This window comes from Phoxinus phoxinus (assembly GCF_949152265.1).
Source record: "Phoxinus phoxinus genome assembly, chromosome: 20".
NCBI lineage: Eukaryota > Metazoa > Chordata > Actinopteri > Cypriniformes > Leuciscidae > Phoxinus > Phoxinus phoxinus.
In genome coordinates this window covers 25,133,761-25,155,840 of record NC_136895.1, presented here as the reverse complement: position 1 = coordinate 25,155,840, position 22,080 = coordinate 25,133,761, and the positions used below count along the sequence as shown (strand labels likewise).

General features: G+C 35.3%; 3 protein-coding genes across 5 annotated transcripts; 2 read left to right on the top strand and 1 right to left on the bottom strand.

Moving 5' to 3' along the window:
• Positions 1 to 22,080, top strand: part of LOC306987895 (SLAM family member 5-like) — a 332,963-nt gene that overhangs the window by 117,090 nt on the left and 193,793 nt on the right.
• LOC306987941 (uncharacterized protein) lies at positions 332 to 21,013 on the bottom strand. 4 transcript variants are annotated; one of them, XR_013795270.1, is made up of 8 exons: positions 20,627 to 21,013; positions 20,402 to 20,480; positions 17,861 to 18,040; positions 9,208 to 9,359; positions 5,551 to 5,753; positions 3,169 to 3,495; positions 2,722 to 2,852; positions 996 to 1,678 (listed from the first exon to the last, which is right to left on the bottom strand). XR_013795270.1 is itself a non-coding variant. In XM_079592604.1 (4 exons), exons 1-4 carry the CDS (start codon positions 4,913 to 4,915, stop codon positions 1,658 to 1,660), a joined length of 531 nt encoding a protein of 176 aa, XP_079448730.1. In that variant the 5' UTR covers positions 4,916 to 5,059; the 3' UTR covers positions 332 to 1,657. The 4 variants fall into 4 exon arrangements, 1 of the variants encoding a protein (XP_079448730.1); XR_013795271.1 differs by having other exon boundaries at positions 9,234 to 9,359; XM_079592604.1 differs by lacking the exons at positions 5,551 to 5,753; positions 9,208 to 9,359; positions 17,861 to 18,040; positions 20,402 to 20,480; positions 20,627 to 21,013 and adding an exon at positions 4,864 to 5,059 and having other exon boundaries at positions 332 to 1,678.
• LOC306987896 (uncharacterized protein) lies at positions 16,277 to 20,246 on the top strand. The gene is made up of 6 exons (XM_079592526.1): positions 16,277 to 16,366; positions 16,994 to 17,308; positions 17,519 to 17,821; positions 17,923 to 18,072; positions 18,643 to 18,710; positions 19,145 to 20,246. Exons 1-6 carry the CDS (start codon positions 16,318 to 16,320, stop codon positions 19,196 to 19,198), a joined length of 939 nt encoding a protein of 312 aa, XP_079448652.1. The 5' UTR covers positions 16,277 to 16,317; the 3' UTR covers positions 19,199 to 20,246.

The window sequence follows — 22,080 nt, the reverse complement described above, 5'->3', positions numbered from 1 at the left end:
TTATACATTGGTAAATCATCTATATGGATTATAAATATTTTATTACAAATTTTCTTTGATGTAACAGCCATTACTTCTGTTATGCTAACATTTTACTGTGACAATATAGGGTTCTACAGTATTTGGGCCAAAGTACTGATTCACACACGTCACTCACTTGTCGTCCCCTACTGGTGTAACTTTGTGTCCTAAAGGAAGGTATATGTGCTGCCCGCTTTACTCTCAATAACGAAATATACACAACTCAACTCTTAAATTGAGAAAACAGCAAGTATTTTAATTAAGCATAAGAAAAGCATCTAAGTCTTGTCAAGTGCACTTATATAGGACTTTATACAATAGATTGCTTAAAATCAGCTTTACCGTATTAAACATGAAAAACAGTGTCAGTGTGTCATTTCATCAGAAGTACAACTTCATTTTCTACTATCTTAATTATTTAATGTAAATCTGTCATGAAAATGACAGCCAGTGAGTAAATGATTATATTTCAACAATAAATTAAATGAATTAATGAATTGAGTAAAAACAATGCAAAAACTGCCTAATGTGCAGTTTACATGTTTGTTATGAATATTGATTATTATAAAAAATGAATTTAGGCTAATAGTTTGGGCTCTGTTGTCAACCTTAAATATTTTAGTAATGTGCAAAGGCTCCCTACATAGTTTACAGCATTAGCAGAGATATATTTTTTTATCTTTTAGATTTGTTTTGTTAAAGACAGAGACACCATTTTTTTCAGTAAACCACTGTTTATTAATAATAATAATAAAATAAGTTTAGTTTCCTCCCCAAATTCCCCAGTGTAAAAAGAATTTAATGATTACTTCAGCTTGTTGCTCATGTCATGAGGTTTATATTTGTATGTTTTTAGACAGCTGTCTAGTTTTGTTTCCTCTTATTAAACACACACTAACTGTGGCCCAAGGGGGTTATTTTGTTATTTCGTTTTCCTGTACGGAAAATAAATGTTATTAATGGTTAATAAAAAACTATTCTTCCATAGAGTGGATCATGTTTTTAATAATGCTTATCACATACAGAGAACTTTCGAGTTTCAGAAAGATAGTGTTGTGGGCTTTACTTTAAAAAGTGTTTAAGGCAATATTTCACAAACAAAAAATGAGCCCCAGATGAAGACAAAAATAGGAACAAAGAAACAAGGCAAAACATGTTATGTTTGTCTTCATCAAACATAACATTTTAACAAGACAAATACAATTATTGACTAAAGGGGGACTTTAAAACCATTTTTGGTTATTGTAGTAGTATACAGTACACATACACACGCAGAAATTACGCTGTAACATTCTCCCTGACAAACAATACATCAAGTATTTTGAAGTATTTTGAAGTATTTTGAAGTATTTTGGAGTATTTTGAAAACAGAGTTTGTTCAACTAGTTTCATGCAACAGGCCTCAAGGGTTAGAGTTACTGTAAACCATAAACATAAGCAACATGTGACTTTTCCAGTAACAGCAACAATAGAGAGAAGAGAGGCATTCTGGGCATTTAATTCTCTTCAGTGTCCATTTAAATCATAGTATCAAAATTATAAATGATTTGACATTGTTTTCCTGGCAGCCTCGGCCTGAGTCTGATTTAAGGACGTCTTCTTCCTCAAAGGAATGTCTTTCGGGTTAGGTGGCGAGCTATCCCCAATTATCATTCTCCTGTAAGCAAATACACATTCACAAAAGGTAAAAGTAATGAGGAGGATTGATGTTTCAGTTACACGAAAACACACACACACACTTTTAAAAAATAAATGTCCCTTTTTCAGGATACTGTATTTTAAAGATAATTTTGTAAAAAATGTAATTAAATAAAAAGCTGTGTGAAGATGCCATATATCTGCTGCAGGAGGCATGAGGATAGCATATGTGAACAATGCAATATAAACTACAGTGTCTGTGATCTGATCTGTAAGTCTGTTATTGGAAACTATTTCTAAATGTAATTATTCCTGTGATCAAAGCTGAATTTTCAGCATCAGTTTTCAGTGCACACAGAGTTTTGCTTTAGGGTTAGCACCTTTCTTGCTTGAAACTTATTTGGAGAGTGCTAACAAAGTAAATAGGGTCAATTTTGATTTCATGCCGACTTTAAACTAGTCCCTCTCCCAGGAAAAGAAAGAGTAGACAACTTTTTCAGAATTATATTATTACTGTCCCTTCTGTAACATCTCAATTGGAGTAATTGTTTTAATGACATTCCTTGGAAGAATATATTTCTTGTGGTCTCTCAACAAATATTTAATCGCTAATAAGGTTAAAGAGGTATCATTCAAGTTGTTACATTGATTTTACCCAGTCAATCTTTATATAAAAAATATTGTACATTTTTGTCTGTCATCTCTCTCTCTCTCTATTCTGTTATAGCTGTATACAGTTATAATAACTGTATGTATTTGCTGTTATATATGTTCAATTAAATAAAATATAAATCACAGAAATAAATTACATTTTAAAATATATTCAACCAGTTTTTTTAAAATGTCATAATATTTAACAACATTACCGTTTTGTATTTGTATTTTTAAATGCAGCCTTGGTGAATATAAGAGACTTCTTTCAAAAACATTTAAAAAAACTTACCAATCCCAAACTTTTGACCAACAGTGTATGTATTTGTGTATAGCTATGTTTGATATGTATTCATACACTGTTCTTTAAAATGTTTTTGTGCACATAAATCTCATATCTGCAATACTTACATTCTGTGTTACTGCTGCATGGCTCATGCTGTGACGATAGTAAACCACAGAAGCAACAACTGCAGAAACCAGCAGAACAGCAACAACTATTCCTGCTACAGCTCCTGAAGACAAACCTGAATCTGGAACATCTACAGAGAAACAGACATTATTACTAGAGAGTGAATGATAATCCATCCAGTTTACTAATTTATCCATATTTATCGTTGACTGATAATTATACATTTATACTTTTGTCATCAGTTGTATGATATTGTTTTAACTGATAAATGCGACTTATTTTAGCAACTGAAAATCAAAAAAGTATCAGCACTTTGAGCTAAACTAGAAGTACTCAGGAAAACTGGTGGATATTATGCAAGTGTCACTGACTAAAAACATACTTTTTTTAAACAGTTCACAAACCAATACTTATTGGGTTAATTTAAACGTAATTAAATGACTCACCTTGGACAGTAACACTGAAGATCTTTTCAATGTCACTGCTGCTGAAGATCAGTAGTGTATATTCTCCAGAGTCTGTGTTTCTGGTGTGTGTGATGGTCAGAGATCCAGTCTGATGATCCAGCTTCAGTCTGTCTCTGAATCTCTCTGTACCTTCATTACACTGAACATCTGTACAGATCTTACTGAGATCTCCATTGATTTGAGCGATGCGAATGTCATTAAAATACCATTTAATATCTTCTTGTTGGTTTGTTTTAACACCAGTGTATAAAGTGACTGAATCTCCCTCGATCACAGACACTTCATCTGATCCAACACCAGACACACCTAAGCAAAAAACAATTGTGATTTTTGTTCTACAGATCATAAATGTGAGTAGAGAAATATGTCTGGATTCATCATTTTAAACCTGCAAACAAACATCAGAAAAAACTCAAGACTCACACATTCACTCAACAGACAAACACGAGTCTCACGAATGATCTTATCACACAACCCACAACCTGATTCACATTTTCACCCACTTTCCCTAAACATACAGTATATTTGCAAATGCAATTAAATAAATACAAAAATCATAGACTCAATATATATTAAATAGATGACTAGTACCCCCCAAAAAATACTTAAGAGAGTTATGGTAACACTTTACAATAAGGTTTGTTAGTTAACTACATTAGTTAACATGAACTAATAATGAACTGCATATAGGCCTAAGGCATTTATCAATCTTTTTTTTATGTTAATTTCAACATTTACTAATACTTATAGGCCTACCAATACTTTACTAATAACATCTTGTTAACATTAGTAAAAATGCAATGAACTTACGTTAACAAATACAGTAACAAAGGGATTGCTCATAGTTCATGTAGTTAGGCTAATACATGAACTAATGTCAACAAATTAACCTTATTATAGAGTGTTACCAGAATTATTTTCCACCACATTAACTCAGATAACACAGTGCTGTGTTTTCTACATTGTATTTAAGTCAAACAACCCACGTAAATAACGTGTGTAAGGCAACATTTACATAATTTGGCAGAAGCTTATAACCAAAGCTACTCACATTACATCCAAGCTACATGCACAACGTTAACTTTTACTGATGTTTATTGTAAAAGTTTAGTTGTTTAAAAGGACACATCGCGCCATCTGCGTTAAGGGGTCGCACACCATTAGGCCTAGGCTATAGGCCTACATTTATTTGTCTCAAATCGTCGTTAATGTACACTAACTTCACCCTGTGCTGCAATATACATTTAGTTTTACATTCATTTACAGAAAGCAGCTGCTTGAATGAAAATGTATGATGTTATCGGTTGTGTTACATGTTTTTCAGGTGAGGCTTATTCTCAATTCATTCAGTTAACGGACGCTCTAGTGTTCAGACTGCAGACTCAGCAACGATTGTATTTAATTGTACAGTAGGCTACAAATAACATGGTAACCTATAGACATTATATTAATTCCATAATGTCCTTAAACATAACGTTAACAATATTGTTGGCCAAACTGAGAAAGTGCGCGATACCTTTGTCCTAGACGTGAGGCTGCGCTTCTCCGGTGTGCGACCACCTTTAGGCTTATTTTTCAGCCTATTTTCTTAACAATAAACCTAAACCGAATCTAGCAATCGTGGCACATACGGCCTAAAGGTCGCAACTGACGTTAACAAAGAATATGTCTTACTCTGGTCGAGTAAAAATAAAATCACTTTAAGCACGTTGAAGTAAAGCTTCATTTTCCTCAGAAAACGAATTCAGATTCATAAGTGATGTAGCCTACTCCTGATTTAATGGTTAAATGCAAAGTGAAAGTAAACCATCGACCCATCCCTATGGGAAAAAAGAGCGACTCACAATGGCGTTACAAAATAACCAGAACCGGAAGTTGGAGGATGCCGCTTTAAGCCATAAGTCAGGCAAATAAATGATTATAACAATTTATTTAAAAAAGTACTTCAAATAAAATACTTCTATTAGTAATTATTTTATATTATTTGATTAAAAAAGGTTTATCAAATATAAATAATGTAACGAAAATCATAGACATAATGAAAAAAAAAAACATTAAGGTAAATTTGAATTTACGAATATGTACGTATATAAATATAATTTATGAATTAGTGTACATGTTTGTTAAATAATTAAATATATACATACAGAAAGAAATGCCTATGTAATCATATTGTATGTTATATTGTTATTAAATATACATAAACATTCATTAAACTTAAATAATGAAAGACATGTTTAACAGAAAAAAAAGAACATTGTCTAATCAATGACCGGCTTTATTTAAAATCACATTTTGCTATAATTTAAGTTCAGTTTTACATTTGCAGTACTCAAGAAAATACATTCTTGTCTTTAATACCTTTTGAAACTGGCTTGTAATTTGTTGTTCTTAAATCAGAATGATCGACAACAATCCTGAACTATTCACAAACTGTGGATGATTAACTAGATTGGATGAATTATCCCTCCTCCAGCATCTGGGACCAATCACTGCAAAACCTGGATGGGTGTTTTCGGAGTAAAAGCCTTGCATCTCTCCTTGTTTTCCTCTTTCAACATAACCTAGAAGATTGATAAGAAAATTGAGACATTAATATCCAAATGATATTATTAACAGTACACATGCATGCAGCCTGTTGTGGAAATAATTCCTACTAAAACATGGATGAAGGAGACAAAGCCGATTCTCAAAAGATTAAACAAATGTGCTTTATTTCTTGCAAGAAATAGGCGTTCACACACAGACAGCGACTGATTTAGCGTCAGACAGCGTCCCTTTCACCAAGGTTATATACTCTTAACACATCCTGACAGTGGCGTAGGTTTGATTTTGAAATTGGTGGGGACAGGGACATCAATATATAAATATAGTTTAAGTTCTGATTTAAATTATTGCTAGGGAAATATCAGTGTCACTAGATATTGGTAGGGACACGTCCCTAGCGTCCCTACTAAATTCTACGCCCCTGCATCCTGAGTAGGCTGTATCTGTTTCAAAAGATTGCCTTTTTTACCTTAAAAGGAAACGTCTTTGTTCAAGATCTCTTGTCTAACACTAATTCTAATTGGAAAGAACAATGTCATGTCTGCTAAAGTTTCCTGTTCTTAGCTGCTACTTGATTTCACACTTTTTACCTATCTCTTGTTTGATCAAAGCTGCGCACATACTTTTCACACTTGAAGTACACAAAAGTTCACTTGGAGTACACATAGTCCCTTCAACTAAGCCTTCTATAACATTTTGTTCCTGAAAGCTTATCTTAACTTATGCATTTCTAATATCTTGGTTACCTATTTTTAATAATGTGCTTTAGCTTATATGACTATATTTCTTTAAATGCTTATGAGTAAAAATAAATCTTCAACGTTAATAAAAGCTGAACACATCTAAAGATAAAGAACACATCTGAAAGTAAAGAACACATCTAAATGTAAAATTTCCATTACAAGCCACATGAATGACTATTCTTATTGCATCTTGTCATTAAGCACCTAGCAGTGATCACATTTTTATTCATAATTTATACACCTGGTAAGCTGTTCTTGTAAATAGCATTGCAGTGTCTGCATGGCTGCAGTGTGTACATCTGGTAATATTGTTGACATGTCATAGACTTCTCTCTCCAATTTGTTACACCTGAATATTTAAACTTGAAGAGCATAAAAAACAGGGGATAAAGTAAAACATTTCATATCTAACCGAGGAGAACAATTATTATTATTATTGAATTTTAACATTATGGAGCCTTTTCACAGACTATGATGATGTGTTCCCACCGTTATCAACATCAGAAATCTAGTAAGTTTTTAATATTTTAATTTTTTTTTAAATGCTATACACATTTATAATGCTATATTAACTTGGCAGTAAATTCAGAAAGCTAAGGCTGTTGTGAGGGAGATTTGCATTCAACGGCTGAGAGAGTGACGGCAAATTTGACTGTGAATCTTTCTTTCTTTTAGCTGCTGTAATCAATCTTTTGCTATCAGAACAAATGCAAACACAGAAAATCTTTTTTTTTTGTCGGCGTCCATTCACTGCTATAGACGTTTACCTAAAATGAAGACATCTGAGAACCCTAGAAATGTGGAAAAAGGTCCACTATAGGCTTTCACTGACAGACATGGCAGTGAGTGAGGCAGACTGCTGTTACTTTTCAGAACTAAATTAGTTATACTGCCTGTCAAATAATAATAACTGCTTTATCCCTTGAACTCGTTTCTATAGATAGACTATTTAGTTAGAATAGAGTAAAGGTGTCTTTCAATACATGCTGGTTGTAGTCGACCACTCTTAGGTATGCTCAAACGTATGCAACCAAGAAGAACACTTTATACTATGTTTCGAAACAATTTTACAGTGATAACAGGAAAATTCAGCATTTTGGTTGTTCAGCTCAAACGGTCGTGGAAAAAGACAACCTTGGTCAGGTGTCCAGTCCTCTTCTGGCCAGCAAACAAACACTGTATGATTATGATTATGATTCTGTCATTGTCATTATAAGCATGCATTTATTAGTACTTTTGTTGAAAATGTCTTTTGAAAATGGATTTTAATGCAATGTTTCATTATAAGACAACACAGAAGACCAACATTGTCTCTCTGTCTTTAACTGCTTATAGCTATCAGCCAGGAAAATGGTCAAGTCTGTATTAAACTTTTTGACTCAGATTATTCCTTTTTTTTAATGGATACAGTATTGTATAGGACTGTAACGCTGTTTTGAGGTTCATAAAAAGACAGGAAGAAGCTCTTCACCTTAGGTGACCTACAACACAAGATTTTCGTTCAGCTCAAACCACATCTCTGAAGAAAACCACAGGTTGATTTGTTGCAGTGTCAGAAGATGAGCTGCAAGAGCAACAATGTGAGCCGGAAGATAGTTTTAACTTTTTGTTGAGTTTTTACCATACTTTGTAAAAAAGTTCTGTGTAAATAATGGAATTATATATATTTTTAGAATGTTAAGTCTTAATAAGAGCCAGAAAATAATTTATATTTAACTACAAATCATTTGTAAAGAGCCTGTAAAGAGTCTACAAATGGGTAAAACTGTTGTGGGAGTATTCACACGCTTTCGGCAGATCGTTTTATCAGATCAGACTTTTCAGGAAATGTTTCATGAGTTTGCTTTGTTATGTTTGTGCTGGTGGCGTCTGACTGGTAAGTTGTAAATATAGTTTTTTACTTAATTTCAGTTATATTCTTCAAGATTTATACATCATCTGGAAGCTGAATATAAATGGATGGATATATATGGATCGAAGATAAAACTCTCAGAAGCCTTAATCTGTGTAAAATGAAATCTTAATCTGTTTATTCATCAGGTGTGTTTGCTGATTCAGAGTCAGTGATGGAGGGAGAATCTGTTACTTTACACACTGATGATATCGAAATATGTTATGGCAATGACATACTGTGGAAATATGGAGCTGAAAAGTCTCTAATAGCTAAGATAAAGAAAAAGAAGCAAATCGTCTCCACATATGATGATGTTCTTGATGGGAGATTCAGAGACAGATTGAAGCTGGACAATCAAACTGGATCTCTGACCATCACACACACCACAACTGAACATGCTGGAGATTATACACTAGAGATAAGTGAAGTGAACCTGGCATTGATAATATTCAGTGTTTCTGTCTATGGTGAGTAGAGATCATTTGTCCTGTCATTCAAATATTATTGAATATTCAGTACGACTAAAGCTCAATCCGCAGCATTTGTGGCGTAATGCTGATAGTTATTTATGATGAAGGACTTAATTTATAATTTATGCAGTGCAGACTATTTGACAACTTTATTCAATTTCTGTATATTTCTATCAGTGTGTGTGATCTCAGCATCAGTCTCTCTCTACCTCTGGAGGTGGAATATCAGGATAAAAACACCTACAGCTGTGTGCTGAACAATCCCATCAGCAACCAGACCACACATCTGGACATCCACACACTCTGCCACACATGTGCAGGTACAGTACCACAGCACTGATGATATGTGTGTGTGTTTACTGACCTGATCACACTGATGCGTTCACTCACATTAATGTCTCTCTTTTCCTCTCCTTCAGTTCCTCCAGTCTCAGTGTCTCTGATAGTGTTGATCTCTGCTGCTGCTGCGGCTGGTGGTTTTCTGTTGATTGTAACTGCTGTCAGGATCTTCTATACCTGCAGGAAATGTAGAAAAAGGTTGAGGGTTGAGGAGATCAAAAAAACATTATTATTTATTTTAAACCAAACCCCTTATGAACCAAACCCACTTTGATTAAGACCGGACTCATTGACTGTACCTCAGGTTTCTCTGCTAATGTGCTTCACCTGTTAACGTGTCGTATAATTCTCATTAATCCTCACATGCTGATCTGCACTCGTCCTAGCCTCAAACTAAGCTAAGGAGAACCATTCCCTCTGGATGCTGCAAAGGAAGCCTCACTGACTTTAACACCTCCAGAGTCCAATGCAGTCTTCAAACTTCTACTTGTTAATTGTAAAGACTGACTCCTCCCTCTGATGCTGATATGTGCATAACTGATAATAAATCAGTGAAAATTGATTGCTTTTCTCTCTGTCGTGATCTAACAGACACACCTGGTACACTGCTATACACACCTGAAACCAGCCCTTATCTTGAATGTAGCCTTCGCTACAACTACCGTACCTTTTGTGTTTGCCGAAAGAAAGAGAGTTAAGTCTTTATCATCAAGTGTACGCCGTAGTGTACATTTATACTTCTGCATTTTGTCTGTGTTGCTCTGCAATTACACAGTCAAAACACTAGTTGGCACGAGGGGGTTTCTATGTTCCACGTGTTGAGTTTTCTCGCGGCTGTTTTGAGTTTAGGCTACTTTGAGTTTTGGCAACTGAAATTGATTGGATCACATTGGAGTTAGAGTCGATTGATGTTGAAAAACAGTTACTTTTAGTGAAATTACTAAAGCTAAAATGGTACATACGATCTATGAACCAGTTGAGGCAGAAGGAGGAGGAATTTGCGATGTTTTTTTCGGCCACTGAAAGACTGGATGAGGAAATGCATTTCAGATATTTTGGGATGTCGGGAGGGAGTTTTGATGATTTGGTTTGTCGTGTGCTGCCATTTATGATGATAATAATGATGATAAATAATTTATTAATCCTTCTCAGGAAGTTAGATGTGTTACAATAGCAGCAACCACATTCAGTGCTCGCACACAGACAACTTCAATCTATCTACCTAACTACATTTATAAAACAAAACTTTCACTGAAGCATCCTATACCCAATAATATATTAACTAAACATGCTTTACCCTATAATGATGATACTAAAAACAAATACACAAACACAATTAAGTAAAGGTATACAACCCCTATTTTAATAATACTAACATAGGTAAAAACTATAAGAATAAATATATTAATAAATATAAATCAGACTCCGTTATTGCACATTAAAGAGACCAATAGTAGCAGGCAGGAATGACTTCAGATGCCGTTCAGTTTTACATTTCAGTGGCATCACTCTGCCACTGAACGTGCCCTGCCGAAACACCGATAGTGGTTGTCTAATGTCTATCATTGTTCATGATAATGTTTAATTTTCTCAACATCCTCACCTCTGCCACTTGCTCAACCCAGTCCTGTGAGATGCCATTGATGGAGCTTGCATTTTTAATCAGTTTATTTAGTCTGTTCCTGTCAGATGTGCGTGTGCCCTCCCCTCACCACACCACACCAAAGAAGAAAGCACTAGCCACATCAGTCTAGAAGGTGCACCACAGAGGTTGGCAAATGTAGAAAGATTGCAGTCTTCTTAAAAAAATACAGCCTGCTTTGACCTATTTTTATATACTGCCCCCATGTGGCTGGACTAGTCCAGTTTGTTATCCAGCTGCACTCTTACTTATAGTTGTAGACAAGATCCAAATCTGTTCTTTGAATGGAGACTGGATCTGGTTTATGCCTCATCCTTCTAAAGTAAATTTCTTTTGTTTTTAAGATGTTAAGCATCGGGTGGTTATTGTTACACCAGCCCACAAAGTCCCTGATCGTGCTCCTGTATTCCCCCTCACAACCTTCTCTAATGCAGCCCACGACAGCTGACTGAGTATTTCTGAAGAAAACAGGTGTCAGAGTTACATTGGATGTCGGATGTGTAAAGACTAAACAGGAAAGGTGATAGAAAGGTTCCCTGTGGGACACCTGTGCCTCACAGAACAGTCTCTGAAACACATTTTTGGAAGCACACTGAGGTCTGGCAGTAAAATAGACAATCTCTGTCTCCACCTGCATCCTCCTCATCTTCTCACCAGCAGTTCTGGCTGAATGCTATTGAATGCATTTGAGAAATCAAGATACATAATTTTTAGTTGCACCAGGGTTATCAAGATGTTCATAGACCCATTGTTCATTGCGATGTTCATTTTTTGATGATTTATGATCACATAATTGTATATTTTTATATTATTGATCAATATGTGAATATGTTGACCTGGCTACACATGACATGAATTGTGGTCTCATTGGCACAAATTAATTTAGATGAGATTAGATAGAACTGTATTGATCCCAGATTGATTCCACTCATGTCTGAGTGGAGAAAACAAGTCTGACCACCAGATGCCGCTATCGCTCTTTTTTCTTTCTTTTTTTAGATATTGAAGTTTTAATCAGGATACTTGTCCGATTGGGCATGTAAAATACGTTTCATTTGCCCCTTCAAAAAATCCACTTGTCCTGGACAAGTGTTAATGTTGAACCCTGATATAGATCATGTTATTAAACTCTTGCATCAGCAAGTTTCTGCTCATTTTCTTTGCAGAAATCAGAGGAGGCTGTGTATGCAAAGGTCAGCAAAAATGATGATCAAAACAGAATTTACAGGAGAGCTCATATGTGCCCTGACTTACACCTTTAGTTCATATTTATTCTCTGCCAGGTTCTTTGTGCTACATTGTTTGATTTCATCTTTGTTTTTTTTTGTTTTTTTATGCACTCTCATAAGTTGTATACATCTGAAATTTTGTTGCTTTGCTCTAGTTTATTTTAGTCGTTCAGAAATAGTAGGCTTATAGTAAAAATAGAGAACATAAATAAACTATGTTTAGCTTAACATGCATGGAAATGTTCTAAGTTTATTAAATATTGATTCCACCCTTCACTGTTCTCTATACTAACATTGGCAAATTCAGCACAAGCTCTCTAGAAAATTATAACAATGCAACCGTCTACTACAGTAATGCACCAGGCAGTGCATTGTAATCTCCCTGACGAAAAATGTGATTCATTCATTGCTATAGGAGAGGAAGAATTTTGCAAACTCGTTAAATCATCTAAATCGACAACGTGTATGTTAGACCATATACCGACTAAGCTACTGAAAGAGATGCTTCCAGATGTCATAGATCCTCTTCTTAATATCATTAATTCATCTTTGACATTAGGATACGTACCAAAAACTTTTAAGCTGGCCATGATTAAACCGCTTGTTAAAAAAAAGCAACTTGATCGGTTTAAAGGTTTACAGGCCGATTTCGAATCTACCTATTCTGTCGAAGATACTAGAAAAAGCAGTATCTTCACAACTATGTTAATTTTTAGCTAGAAATGATATCTGCAAGGATTTTCAATCAGGATTTAGACCGTACCATAGTACTGAGACCGCTCTCATTAGAGTCACAAATGATTTGCTCTTATCATCCGATCGCGGATGTATCTCTCTATTAGTGTTACTCGATCTTAGTGCTGCATTTGATACCATTGACCACAACATTCTTTTAAATAGACTCGAAAATTATGTTGGCATTTGTAGAATTGCATTAGCATGGTTTAATTCATACGTATCTGACCGTTATCAGTTTGTAGCAGTAAATGAAGAGATGTCTTAACGATCACAAGTTCAGTATGGCGTACCACAAGGCTCAGTACTAGGACCGCTGCTGTTCACTCTGTACATGCTACCATTAGGAGATATCATTAGGAAGCATGGCATTAGTTTTCACTGTTATGCTGATGATACTCAGCTGTATATTTCTTCAAAACCTAACGAAACCTACCAATTCACAAAATTAACGGAATGCATAGCTGATGACTGAAAAACTGGATGACTGAATTTCATAACCTAAAAAACAGAGATTCTAATTATTGGACAAAAACCATTCTTCACATAATAACCTAGAGTACTGTCTAACACTTGATGGCTGCTCTGTTAAGTCTTCGTCGTCGGTTAGGAACATGGGTGTGCTCTTTGATACCAATCATTCTTTTGAAAGTCACGTGTCTAGTGTCTGTAAAACCGCATTTTTTTTTTCATCTTAAAAATGTATCTAAGTTACGTCATATGCTCTCAATGAAAAATGCAGAACAATTAGTAAATGTGTTCATGGCATCAAGGCTATATTATTGTAATGCTCTACTGGGTGGTTGCCCTCCACGCTTAATAAACAAACTACAGCTGGTCCAAAACGCAGCAGCTCGAGTTCTTACCAGAACCAGGAAGTATGACCATATTAGCCCCGTTCTGTCAACACTGCATTGGCTCCCTATTAAATATTGTATGAATTTTAAAATATATTTGATGATTACTTACAAAACACTAAATGGTTTAGCTCCGCAGTACTTGAGCGAGCTCTTAACGCATTATAGTCCTTCACGTCTACTGCGATCTCAAAATTCTGGCCAGTTAATAATACCTAGAATATCAAAATCGACTGCTGGCGGTAGATCCTTTTCCTATTTAGCTTCAAAACTTTGGAACAGTCTTCCTAACATTGTCCGGGAAGCAGACACACTCTGTCAGTTCAAACCTAGACTAAAAACACATCTCTTCGGCCTAGCATACACATAACACATTATAGACTTCTATAATTCAATGTTAGGCTGCATAGTTTAGAACAGCCGGGACTGGGAACACTTCCCGTAAATCCTGATGTACTTGGTACTTTATAAGAAGGATGGCGTCTACGCTAATATTAGTCTCTCTGTCTATCCCGAGGTTTACTGCTGTCCACCGGAACCAGGCCGTATCCAGATCTGATGAAGGACCAGCGCCAGGACACGACGACGCCGCTGACCTGAAGTGTCAACCAGTCTCTCCTCCTCTCCCCTCCCCTCCGACTTCAACCAATCGGAACTGGACAAATTCTCTGATTCATTCTGAACTTCTGACCTGTAATGCTCCTGAATCATAATCATACCCTGTTCGCTCGTTGGCCAGAGGAGAACTGGCCCCCGACTGAGCCTGGGTTCTCCCAAGGTTTTTTTCTCCATTCTGTCACCTGATGGAGTTTTGGTTCCTTGCCGCTGTTGCCTTGCCTTCTGGCTTGCTTAGTTGGGGACATTTAATATTCAACAATATTATAGATCTGCCTTAAAGGTGGATGATGATGAAATTTTTTTTTTCATGTTATCACTGTGAAGCTGCTTTGATACAATCTGTATTGTAAAAAGCGCTATATAAATAAAGGTGACTTGACTTGACTTTACCTCTGTACAGATAAAACATTGTCGGGATAATTCCGGTTTACATGGCTATGCGGAAGCGATAAAAAAAATTCTGTATTATAAATTTATCAAGGCTCGTACCTTGGAACTTATTTCATGGTTTGCATTCTCGAGACACCAGGCACTGTTTTGTGCGAATGAGTGGCCGGATCGCATTAAGGGTTTTCTGTTAGAGCGGTGTCGTGTTAGCGACCCCTAAGTAATAATTTAATCTAGAGCTGCTGTTAAGCCAAAACAATTGCTGTTACTTTAAATTTCTGTATCACTGTAAAGCAGATTTGAAACTATCTATATTGTTAAAAGCGCTATATCAATGAAAGTGACTTGACTTGACTATAGTGTCCAAAGCAGAAAATTACATCTCTCTAAGAATATCTTACTTTCACAGGATAGGGTGCGCTATAGTTACTGCTGTTCTCACAGTCACATCTCTGATGTTTATAATAATATACAGAGCTGGGTAGAAACTGATTAATCTGGATGACATAATCAGATTCCAAAAATTTACATCAGCGTATCACACAAAAATGCTCGTTCCAAGGTACTTCAGTGGGGCTTCAACAGAAATTCACCATAATGTTCCTCGAACCACTCCATGATGATTCTGGCAGTGTGGTATGGTGCATTATCCTGTTGGTAATGGCCATCACTGGCAGAGAACACAATTGCCATGAATTAGTACATTTGGTCCGCAATGATGTTCAGATATCTGAACCTGAACCTACTGTCCGTCAGGGATTGTGCTGTTAGGATAATGGGGATTAAAGTGTCCCATCAAAACATTGCCCACAGCTTTACAACACCACCGCTGGCCTGTCTCTGTCCAACTGTGCATACAGGTGCCAATGCCTCTGTTGGTAACCGCGCTCGGCCGTTGACGTGATGCACCAGGAATCTTGATTCGTCAGGGCACTTTCTTCCAATCATCCACTGTCCAATCTCAATGATCTTAGGCCTTATTGACGATGGTATGCAGTTAGTGAAAATTGGACCCTAAAGTGTGACTAATAAATATGCTATTGTTTTTCTCCCTCAGTGTCAAACAGTTACTCATGTTTTTCCCCAGTAGGTTAAACCGCCAAAAAAGCTGTTTATAGTAGAAGCACAGAAACTCTTCACCTACAAATGAACCACTCGTGCACTGAATGCCCAGTGTCACCAACATGTGTGTGTCGACCCAACGGATCAAACCACAGTTAGAACTAACCGCAGCAGGTTTCAGTTTGACTCAGAAGATAAACCCAGTACTGTGAGATCATACATGCTTTTAACTTTGTACTCTTGTTTTTTGTATAATTTTAAAATCACTAGAGTTATGCTCCATTTCACTATGAAATTCCACAATACACACACTATTCTTCTACTTTTAGCCATTTGAAACAGTCACTGAGTTATAGAAAAGCTATCACTGAGGCGGTACTATGAACCTTTCTAATATGAATCATTAACCTTTTGATAAAAATATATATATATTTTTTTTTTATCCATCAAGAACAGTTAAAATCTTAAGGGCCAAAAGAAGTAAAGAACTATATATCATATGCTAATGCAATGTGTGAACTAGGAGGGCCAAACGCTGCATGGGAGGATTCACACTACACTTGAACAGTTCTGCTGTTAGATCACACACTGAACCACTGAAGAAAATGTTCCTCATGTTAGTTTTGTTCTTTTTTTGCTGTTGGAGTCTGACTGGTAAGTTATAAAAGCATTTTTATGGCTTGTTTAAAATGCTTTTAAAGCCCCCATCCACCATTTCAGTGTAAATTATTTTGGATTATTTTCATCTGCTTTTATGTACCAAAAGAATTGTGAATTTTGTATGAACATAATACAAAATCTTCTAACTTTGAATGCAGTCTCATTTGGGTTTAGGATTAGGTTTACATTGCCATTTTCAAGTCTGGAAATGGTCATAAATATAATGGAAATATCTACAGTGAATGTAAATGTCATGGAAATGTACTAGTGAAAATGTGCAGCAAATTTACAGTGCAGACTATCCAGTGATCTGAATATCTAAATACACATTAAAATAACCAGCACAATTAAAACTGTATTTGTAATCTGCAATAATTATGCATTTATTGTCAATATATTTTGAAACTTTAAAAACTGATTGTTCTCTACACTTTAAAACAAATTAAAGTGTAAGGATGCGCTGCACCAATAAGGTTGATAATTTGAGGGTTAATATTTTACATTTTGTTTTGAGTTTGTGCTTGTTTTGGATATTCTCAACTTTACATATAAACAAAGATGATTTCAGGCTTTGTAAACCATCAGTGGCCGTAATCTGTGTAAAATCTGTTTGTTCATCAGGTGTGTTTGGCGATTCAGTGTCAGTGATGGAGGGAGATTCTGTTACTCTAAACACTGATGTCACTGAAATACATGAAGATGAATACATACAGTGGAAATATGGAGCTAAGAACTCTCTGAGAGCTAAAATTAAAAAAAACAAGCTAACTTTCTCCATATATAATATTACTGAAAGATTCAGAGACAGACTGAAGCTGGACAATCAAACTGGATCTCTGACCATCATGAACACCACAACTGAACATACTGGAGTTTATCAACTACTGATAAGTGGAGAGAAACTGAGATCAAAAAGATTCAATGTTTCTGTCTATGGTGAGTAGAGATCATTTGTCCAAACGTTCACATATTCTATTTACATATTCAGATGTTACATCATTTATAGATGACAGACACATTCAGTGACCATCAACACACTAAACACTCACTCAAAACAACATTTATTAAATGGATTCACTACAATTGACAACGTTAAAAATTATCTGATTGTTGTGTTTATATTCCTCTTATTGTCTCATTTTCCAGCTCGTCTCCCTGTTCCTGTCATCATCAGTAACTCTTCACAATGTTCTTCATCATCATCATCATCATCATCAAATTGTTCACTGGTGTGTTCATCAGTGTTGAATGTGAGTGATGCGACTCTCTCCTGGTACGGAGGAATCAGTGTATTGTCCAGCATCAGTGTGTGTGATCTCAGCATCAGTCTCTCTCTACCTCTGGAGGTGGAATATCAGGATAAAAACACCTACAGCTGTGTGCTGAACAATCCCATCAGCAACCAGACCACACATCTGGACATCCACACACTCTGCCACACATGTGCAGGTACCACAGCACTGATCATACATGTGTGTATTCACTGACCTGATCTCTGTCTTCTGTTGTAGATCACACTGATGCGTTCACTTCTTTCTTTATCATAACAGCAGCATCAGTCGGACCGTCTCCTCCTCCTCCTCCTCCTCCTCCAGTGTCAGTGTCTCTGATAGTGTGGATCTCCGCTGGATCTCTGATGATTGTTGCAGGATTTTGGATCTTCTGGATCTGCAGGAAACACAGAAAAACTGATAAAGATGGCAAGTATTATCTTCTCCTTTTAAACAAGTTAAATAAGAAAGAATTCTTTGAAAATATGTTCTTAAGATTTTAGCCAACTGATAGCCCTATTTTATCATTTAATTAAAAATGATTCTCATAATTTTCATTGTTATGATAAATGTATATTTCTAATTGCATAAAATGACACTGTATGTCGCTCTTTACTCTCGCACAAAAAACAAGTTTCTCAAACTGAATCAACACTGATAAATAGAAAAATAGAAAAGTTAGTTATTATGAATATAATCTGTAAGGATGTGGCTGGTGCTCTAAAATCGATGTATATGAATGATAACTTTTGTTGTGCTTGTTGAGCCTAAATGCTGATTAAACAAAGAATGTAAAATACTTTTATTTATTTATTTATTTATTTATTTATTTATGTGTCTCTCTAAATTTAAGGATAAACACTATTTTAGCCGTTTTTAAAAACTTTCAGTGTTACTTTGGTTAACTTTGAAATTCATAATAATACACATAGGCTGTGAAAAACTAGATCTAGTTAAGATTGAGTTTTGTTGTTTTAATGCATCTATAATTTCAAACAGTTGAGACTCGTAAAGAAGAGATCACTTACGCAGAGACGACATTCAACAAAAGAAACGCACAGAAATCGGTGAGACAATTTATTGTTCATTTGTATCATTTCAGATGTAGATCAGTGTGCGCTTGTGTTTTTGTCTGTATAATAATGAAGCCCATTTCTACCAGATAATAAATAAAAATCATGCTCTCATAAATCATAATTATGACTTAAAGTATAAAATATCACATATACACATTAAAAAGTTCAAATTAGGACTTAAAAATGTTGAAATTATGAAAATGTTTGACTTGCGTCTGTCATAATTTGGCATTTTTAATCTCACAATTTTTATTTATTTTTTCATAATTATGATTTAACTATAATTGTATTCTTATGTGGCGGTTTCAAAGTATAATGTTTCAACATTAAATCTCAAACACAACAGCACCATCGGATGTTTATAAAAAACTACATCACATTACATTACATTATTATTATATCTTTTGCTATGCATTTTTTTACAGAAAGTTGAAGCGGAGGATCATGTGGAATATGCACCACTACAATTCAGAAGATGATCAAACTTTATTGTTGTTCAGAGTACAAGACCCAGATTGTGTGATCATTTAACTGTGAATCTCCTGAACAACGTCAATAGTTAGTTTTGGGATTGTGAGAATCAACATGTTTCATACAGGATCATCCTAAAGGGTTTAAAGTATGATCATTAAAACCAGATTAATTAAATGTTCTCCAAAAAAATTCTAAATAATTGACACTTAACTGCAATACAGGGACTTTAAACTAATTATGTAAATAATGTGGCCCATTGCAGCATTTTTATGTTTGCAAAACATAGATGCAAACAAGTGATCCAAAGGTGACAAAGTGAACTCTGCTGTGGTCTCATTAATTTATATAAATGTGGTTTGATCTGTTGGGTAGACAAACAACTTGTGCATGAGAATGTTTCTGCTGCTGGAGGTTTGCATTTGATGTCAGTTTGTCAGCATTTGTCTGAGGTGTCAATAAAGCGTCTGTGTGTCTGAGGTGTCGAGAGTGTGTCGCTGCGAGTGTGTCTGAGGTGTCAATAAAGCGTCTGTGTGTCTGAGGTGTCGAGAGTGTGTCGATGCGAGTGTGCCTGAGGTGTCAGTCTGTGTTCACAGCAAGTCGTTGCAAGGATTGTTGCATGAAAACTGTAGATGTCTTCTGTACAGGGAAGCCACTTTAGTACAAAATACTAAACTCATTCGTGCTGATGTTTGACAAAAAAGGTCCAAAATCAAACTGTGATTTGACTTTGAAAAATGTAAATATTCTATACTTTATGTGCATGATGATCCTGCAGTTAAGCAGTGCTACTCTCAGACATAAAGGTACAACAGCTGTCATGTGCAGTAGCGTTTCAAAAGGTACACCTTTGTACCTTATTTACCCCTTATAGTAGTACATGTACAGCACGAGTGACAGCCTATACCTTTTTTTCTGAGAGTGCAGTTTCAAGAGTTTCTTTCTAAGCAAAACTTTACTTGATCCCTGTTTTTTTTTTTTTTTTTCTTATAAAGGTTATCCTGTTTTCTGCCAGTGTCTGGCTCATTTTAAGAATAAATGCACTGTATGACTTACAATTTTTGATTTGTGTTTGATGGTTGTTAATGTTTTCATCAGCTCTGAGGAGAAACTAAATGCTGCTAACAACCTGATTTTTTTTCTTGTTTCAATAGCACAACAGGTGAAAAAAGGATGTGAAATCAAGATCATAATTTGATATAAAATCTCACCTTACATTCCCTCGATAGTGATAAAGTCCAGATGCAGTTATGAGGACAGCTCAAGATCCAGTTCCAGTTCTGTAACCACCTGAGGGTCAGAGAACAAAACATTAGTGATGGGTGAAGGACTGTTAAACGATAAAGACTAAATTATTTTAACTTTAACTTAGACAGAAGCATTAGCAAATGTGTGGTAAGTGCGGTACGTGTTCTGGTAGATTTGAGTAGGCCTACCTAATGCTACCTCTCCTCGGCAACACAGAATGAGGAATAATTATGTCTGAAGCACAGGACTGTGTTTTTGGTCAAGTTTACACGCTGATAAGTCGTTTTGAACAACTCGAGCGGGGTTTATGACGTCACGCGAACATATGCGGTCACACGAAAACATTTTTTACAGTCTATGGCGGTCAAACAAAACATTCTTTCAATTAGGCCTACATGAAAAGCATCAAATGAGTCGAGGTTCATGTTGTTTCCTTTAATTTAAATAACATCCCGTTTCAAAAGTATCTCCACCTTCTGTATTGTAAACATGATTGTAAACCCAAAAACATCCTACGAAAGCAGACATACACACACACACCATCGGAAGTGAAATTAATACAACGTTTGACCACTAGAGGACAGGAATATTTTCACTTCCTCTTCTTCTATGGTTTATTGGCGGTTGGCAAACAACGAGCTTGTTAATTTCCGCCACCAACTGGTACCAGAATGTCTATGTAGTAGGCCTACATTGTTTAAAAAAAATACTTAAATTAGTTTCTCTAAGGTATTTAAACGATAAATTATAACACCTATCTAAAATCTTTTAAATCACATCGTATTTTTAGCTTTCCTTAAAGGGATAGTTCACTTTAAAATTAAAATTCTGTCATCATTTCCTCACCCTCAAGTTGTTTCAAACCTGTATTAATATATTTCTTCTGCTGAACACAAATAAATATATTTTGAAGAATGTCGGTAACCAAACAGTTAACTGTACCCATTGACTTCCATAGTAGGAAAAATACAGGTTTGAAACAACTTGAGGGTGAGTAAATGATGACAGAATTTTCATTTTAAAGTGAACTATCCCTTTAAGTTTTGAATCAAATCGTTTTCATATTTCTGACAATAATATCATAACATGTTAGCCGTTTCCTCCTATTTCTCCACAGAAATCACATTTCCTTTGTTATCTTTACATATTTTGAACAGTTTGATTTAGTCCATTGTGTCTAAACCTAAGCCTTGCAATTATTATCTCTTCCCGTCTTATTCCTCCCTATTCCTTACTGTAAAAAAAATCCAATTAAATATATTTAATATATGATGCCTAAAATTTTTAAGTACGGTCAATTTGGATTTTTAAGTCAACCTAATCGCATTAATTTGACTTAAAATAATGAGTTGAGTCTTGTATAACTTATTAAAGTTGAAACTTATTTTGATGAGTTAAAGTAATGTGTAACATGTTGTCTTAACTTATTTATAATTTAACTTATTGACCAATAACTTTTTATAGGGTTATTAATAATGTACACCGCTTATAAAAAAGAAAAAGAAAATCAAATGCATTGCTAAACCATAAAGCAGGTAACCTACATATAACCATACAAATATTTCCTCCATGTTCTTTTAAAATCGTAATTTGTGATTTTCTTCAGTGCATGTGGGAGAAAGTGCCTGATATCACATTACCA

What these genes read in the sequence shown, in the direction of transcription:
- LOC306987941 (XM_079592604.1), bottom strand. Translation starts at nt 4,915, where the DNA reads ATGAAGCTTTACTTCAACGTGCTTAAAGTGATTTTATTTTTACTCGAC. An exon ending in TTTATTTTTACTCGACCAGA is followed by an intron (nt 3,496 to 4,863) that starts GTAAGACATATT and finishes TTTTTTGCTTAG; the next exon opens with GTGTGTCTGGTGTTGGATCA. An exon ending in ATGCAGCAGTAACACAGAAT is followed by an intron (nt 1,679 to 2,721) that starts GTAAGTATTGCA and finishes ATTTGCTTACAG; the next exon opens with GAGAATGATAATTGGGGATA.
- LOC306987896 (XM_079592526.1), top strand. Translation starts at nt 16,318, where the DNA reads ATGTTCCTCATGTTAGTTTTGTTCTTTTTTTGCTGTTGGAGTCTGACT. An exon ending in CAGAAAAACTGATAAAGATG is followed by an intron (nt 18,073 to 18,642) that starts GCAAGTATTATC and finishes AATTTCAAACAG; the next exon opens with TTGAGACTCGTAAAGAAGAG. An exon ending in AAAGAAACGCACAGAAATCG is followed by an intron (nt 18,711 to 19,144) that starts GTGAGACAATTT and finishes ATTTTTTTACAG; the next exon opens with AAAGTTGAAGCGGAGGATCA.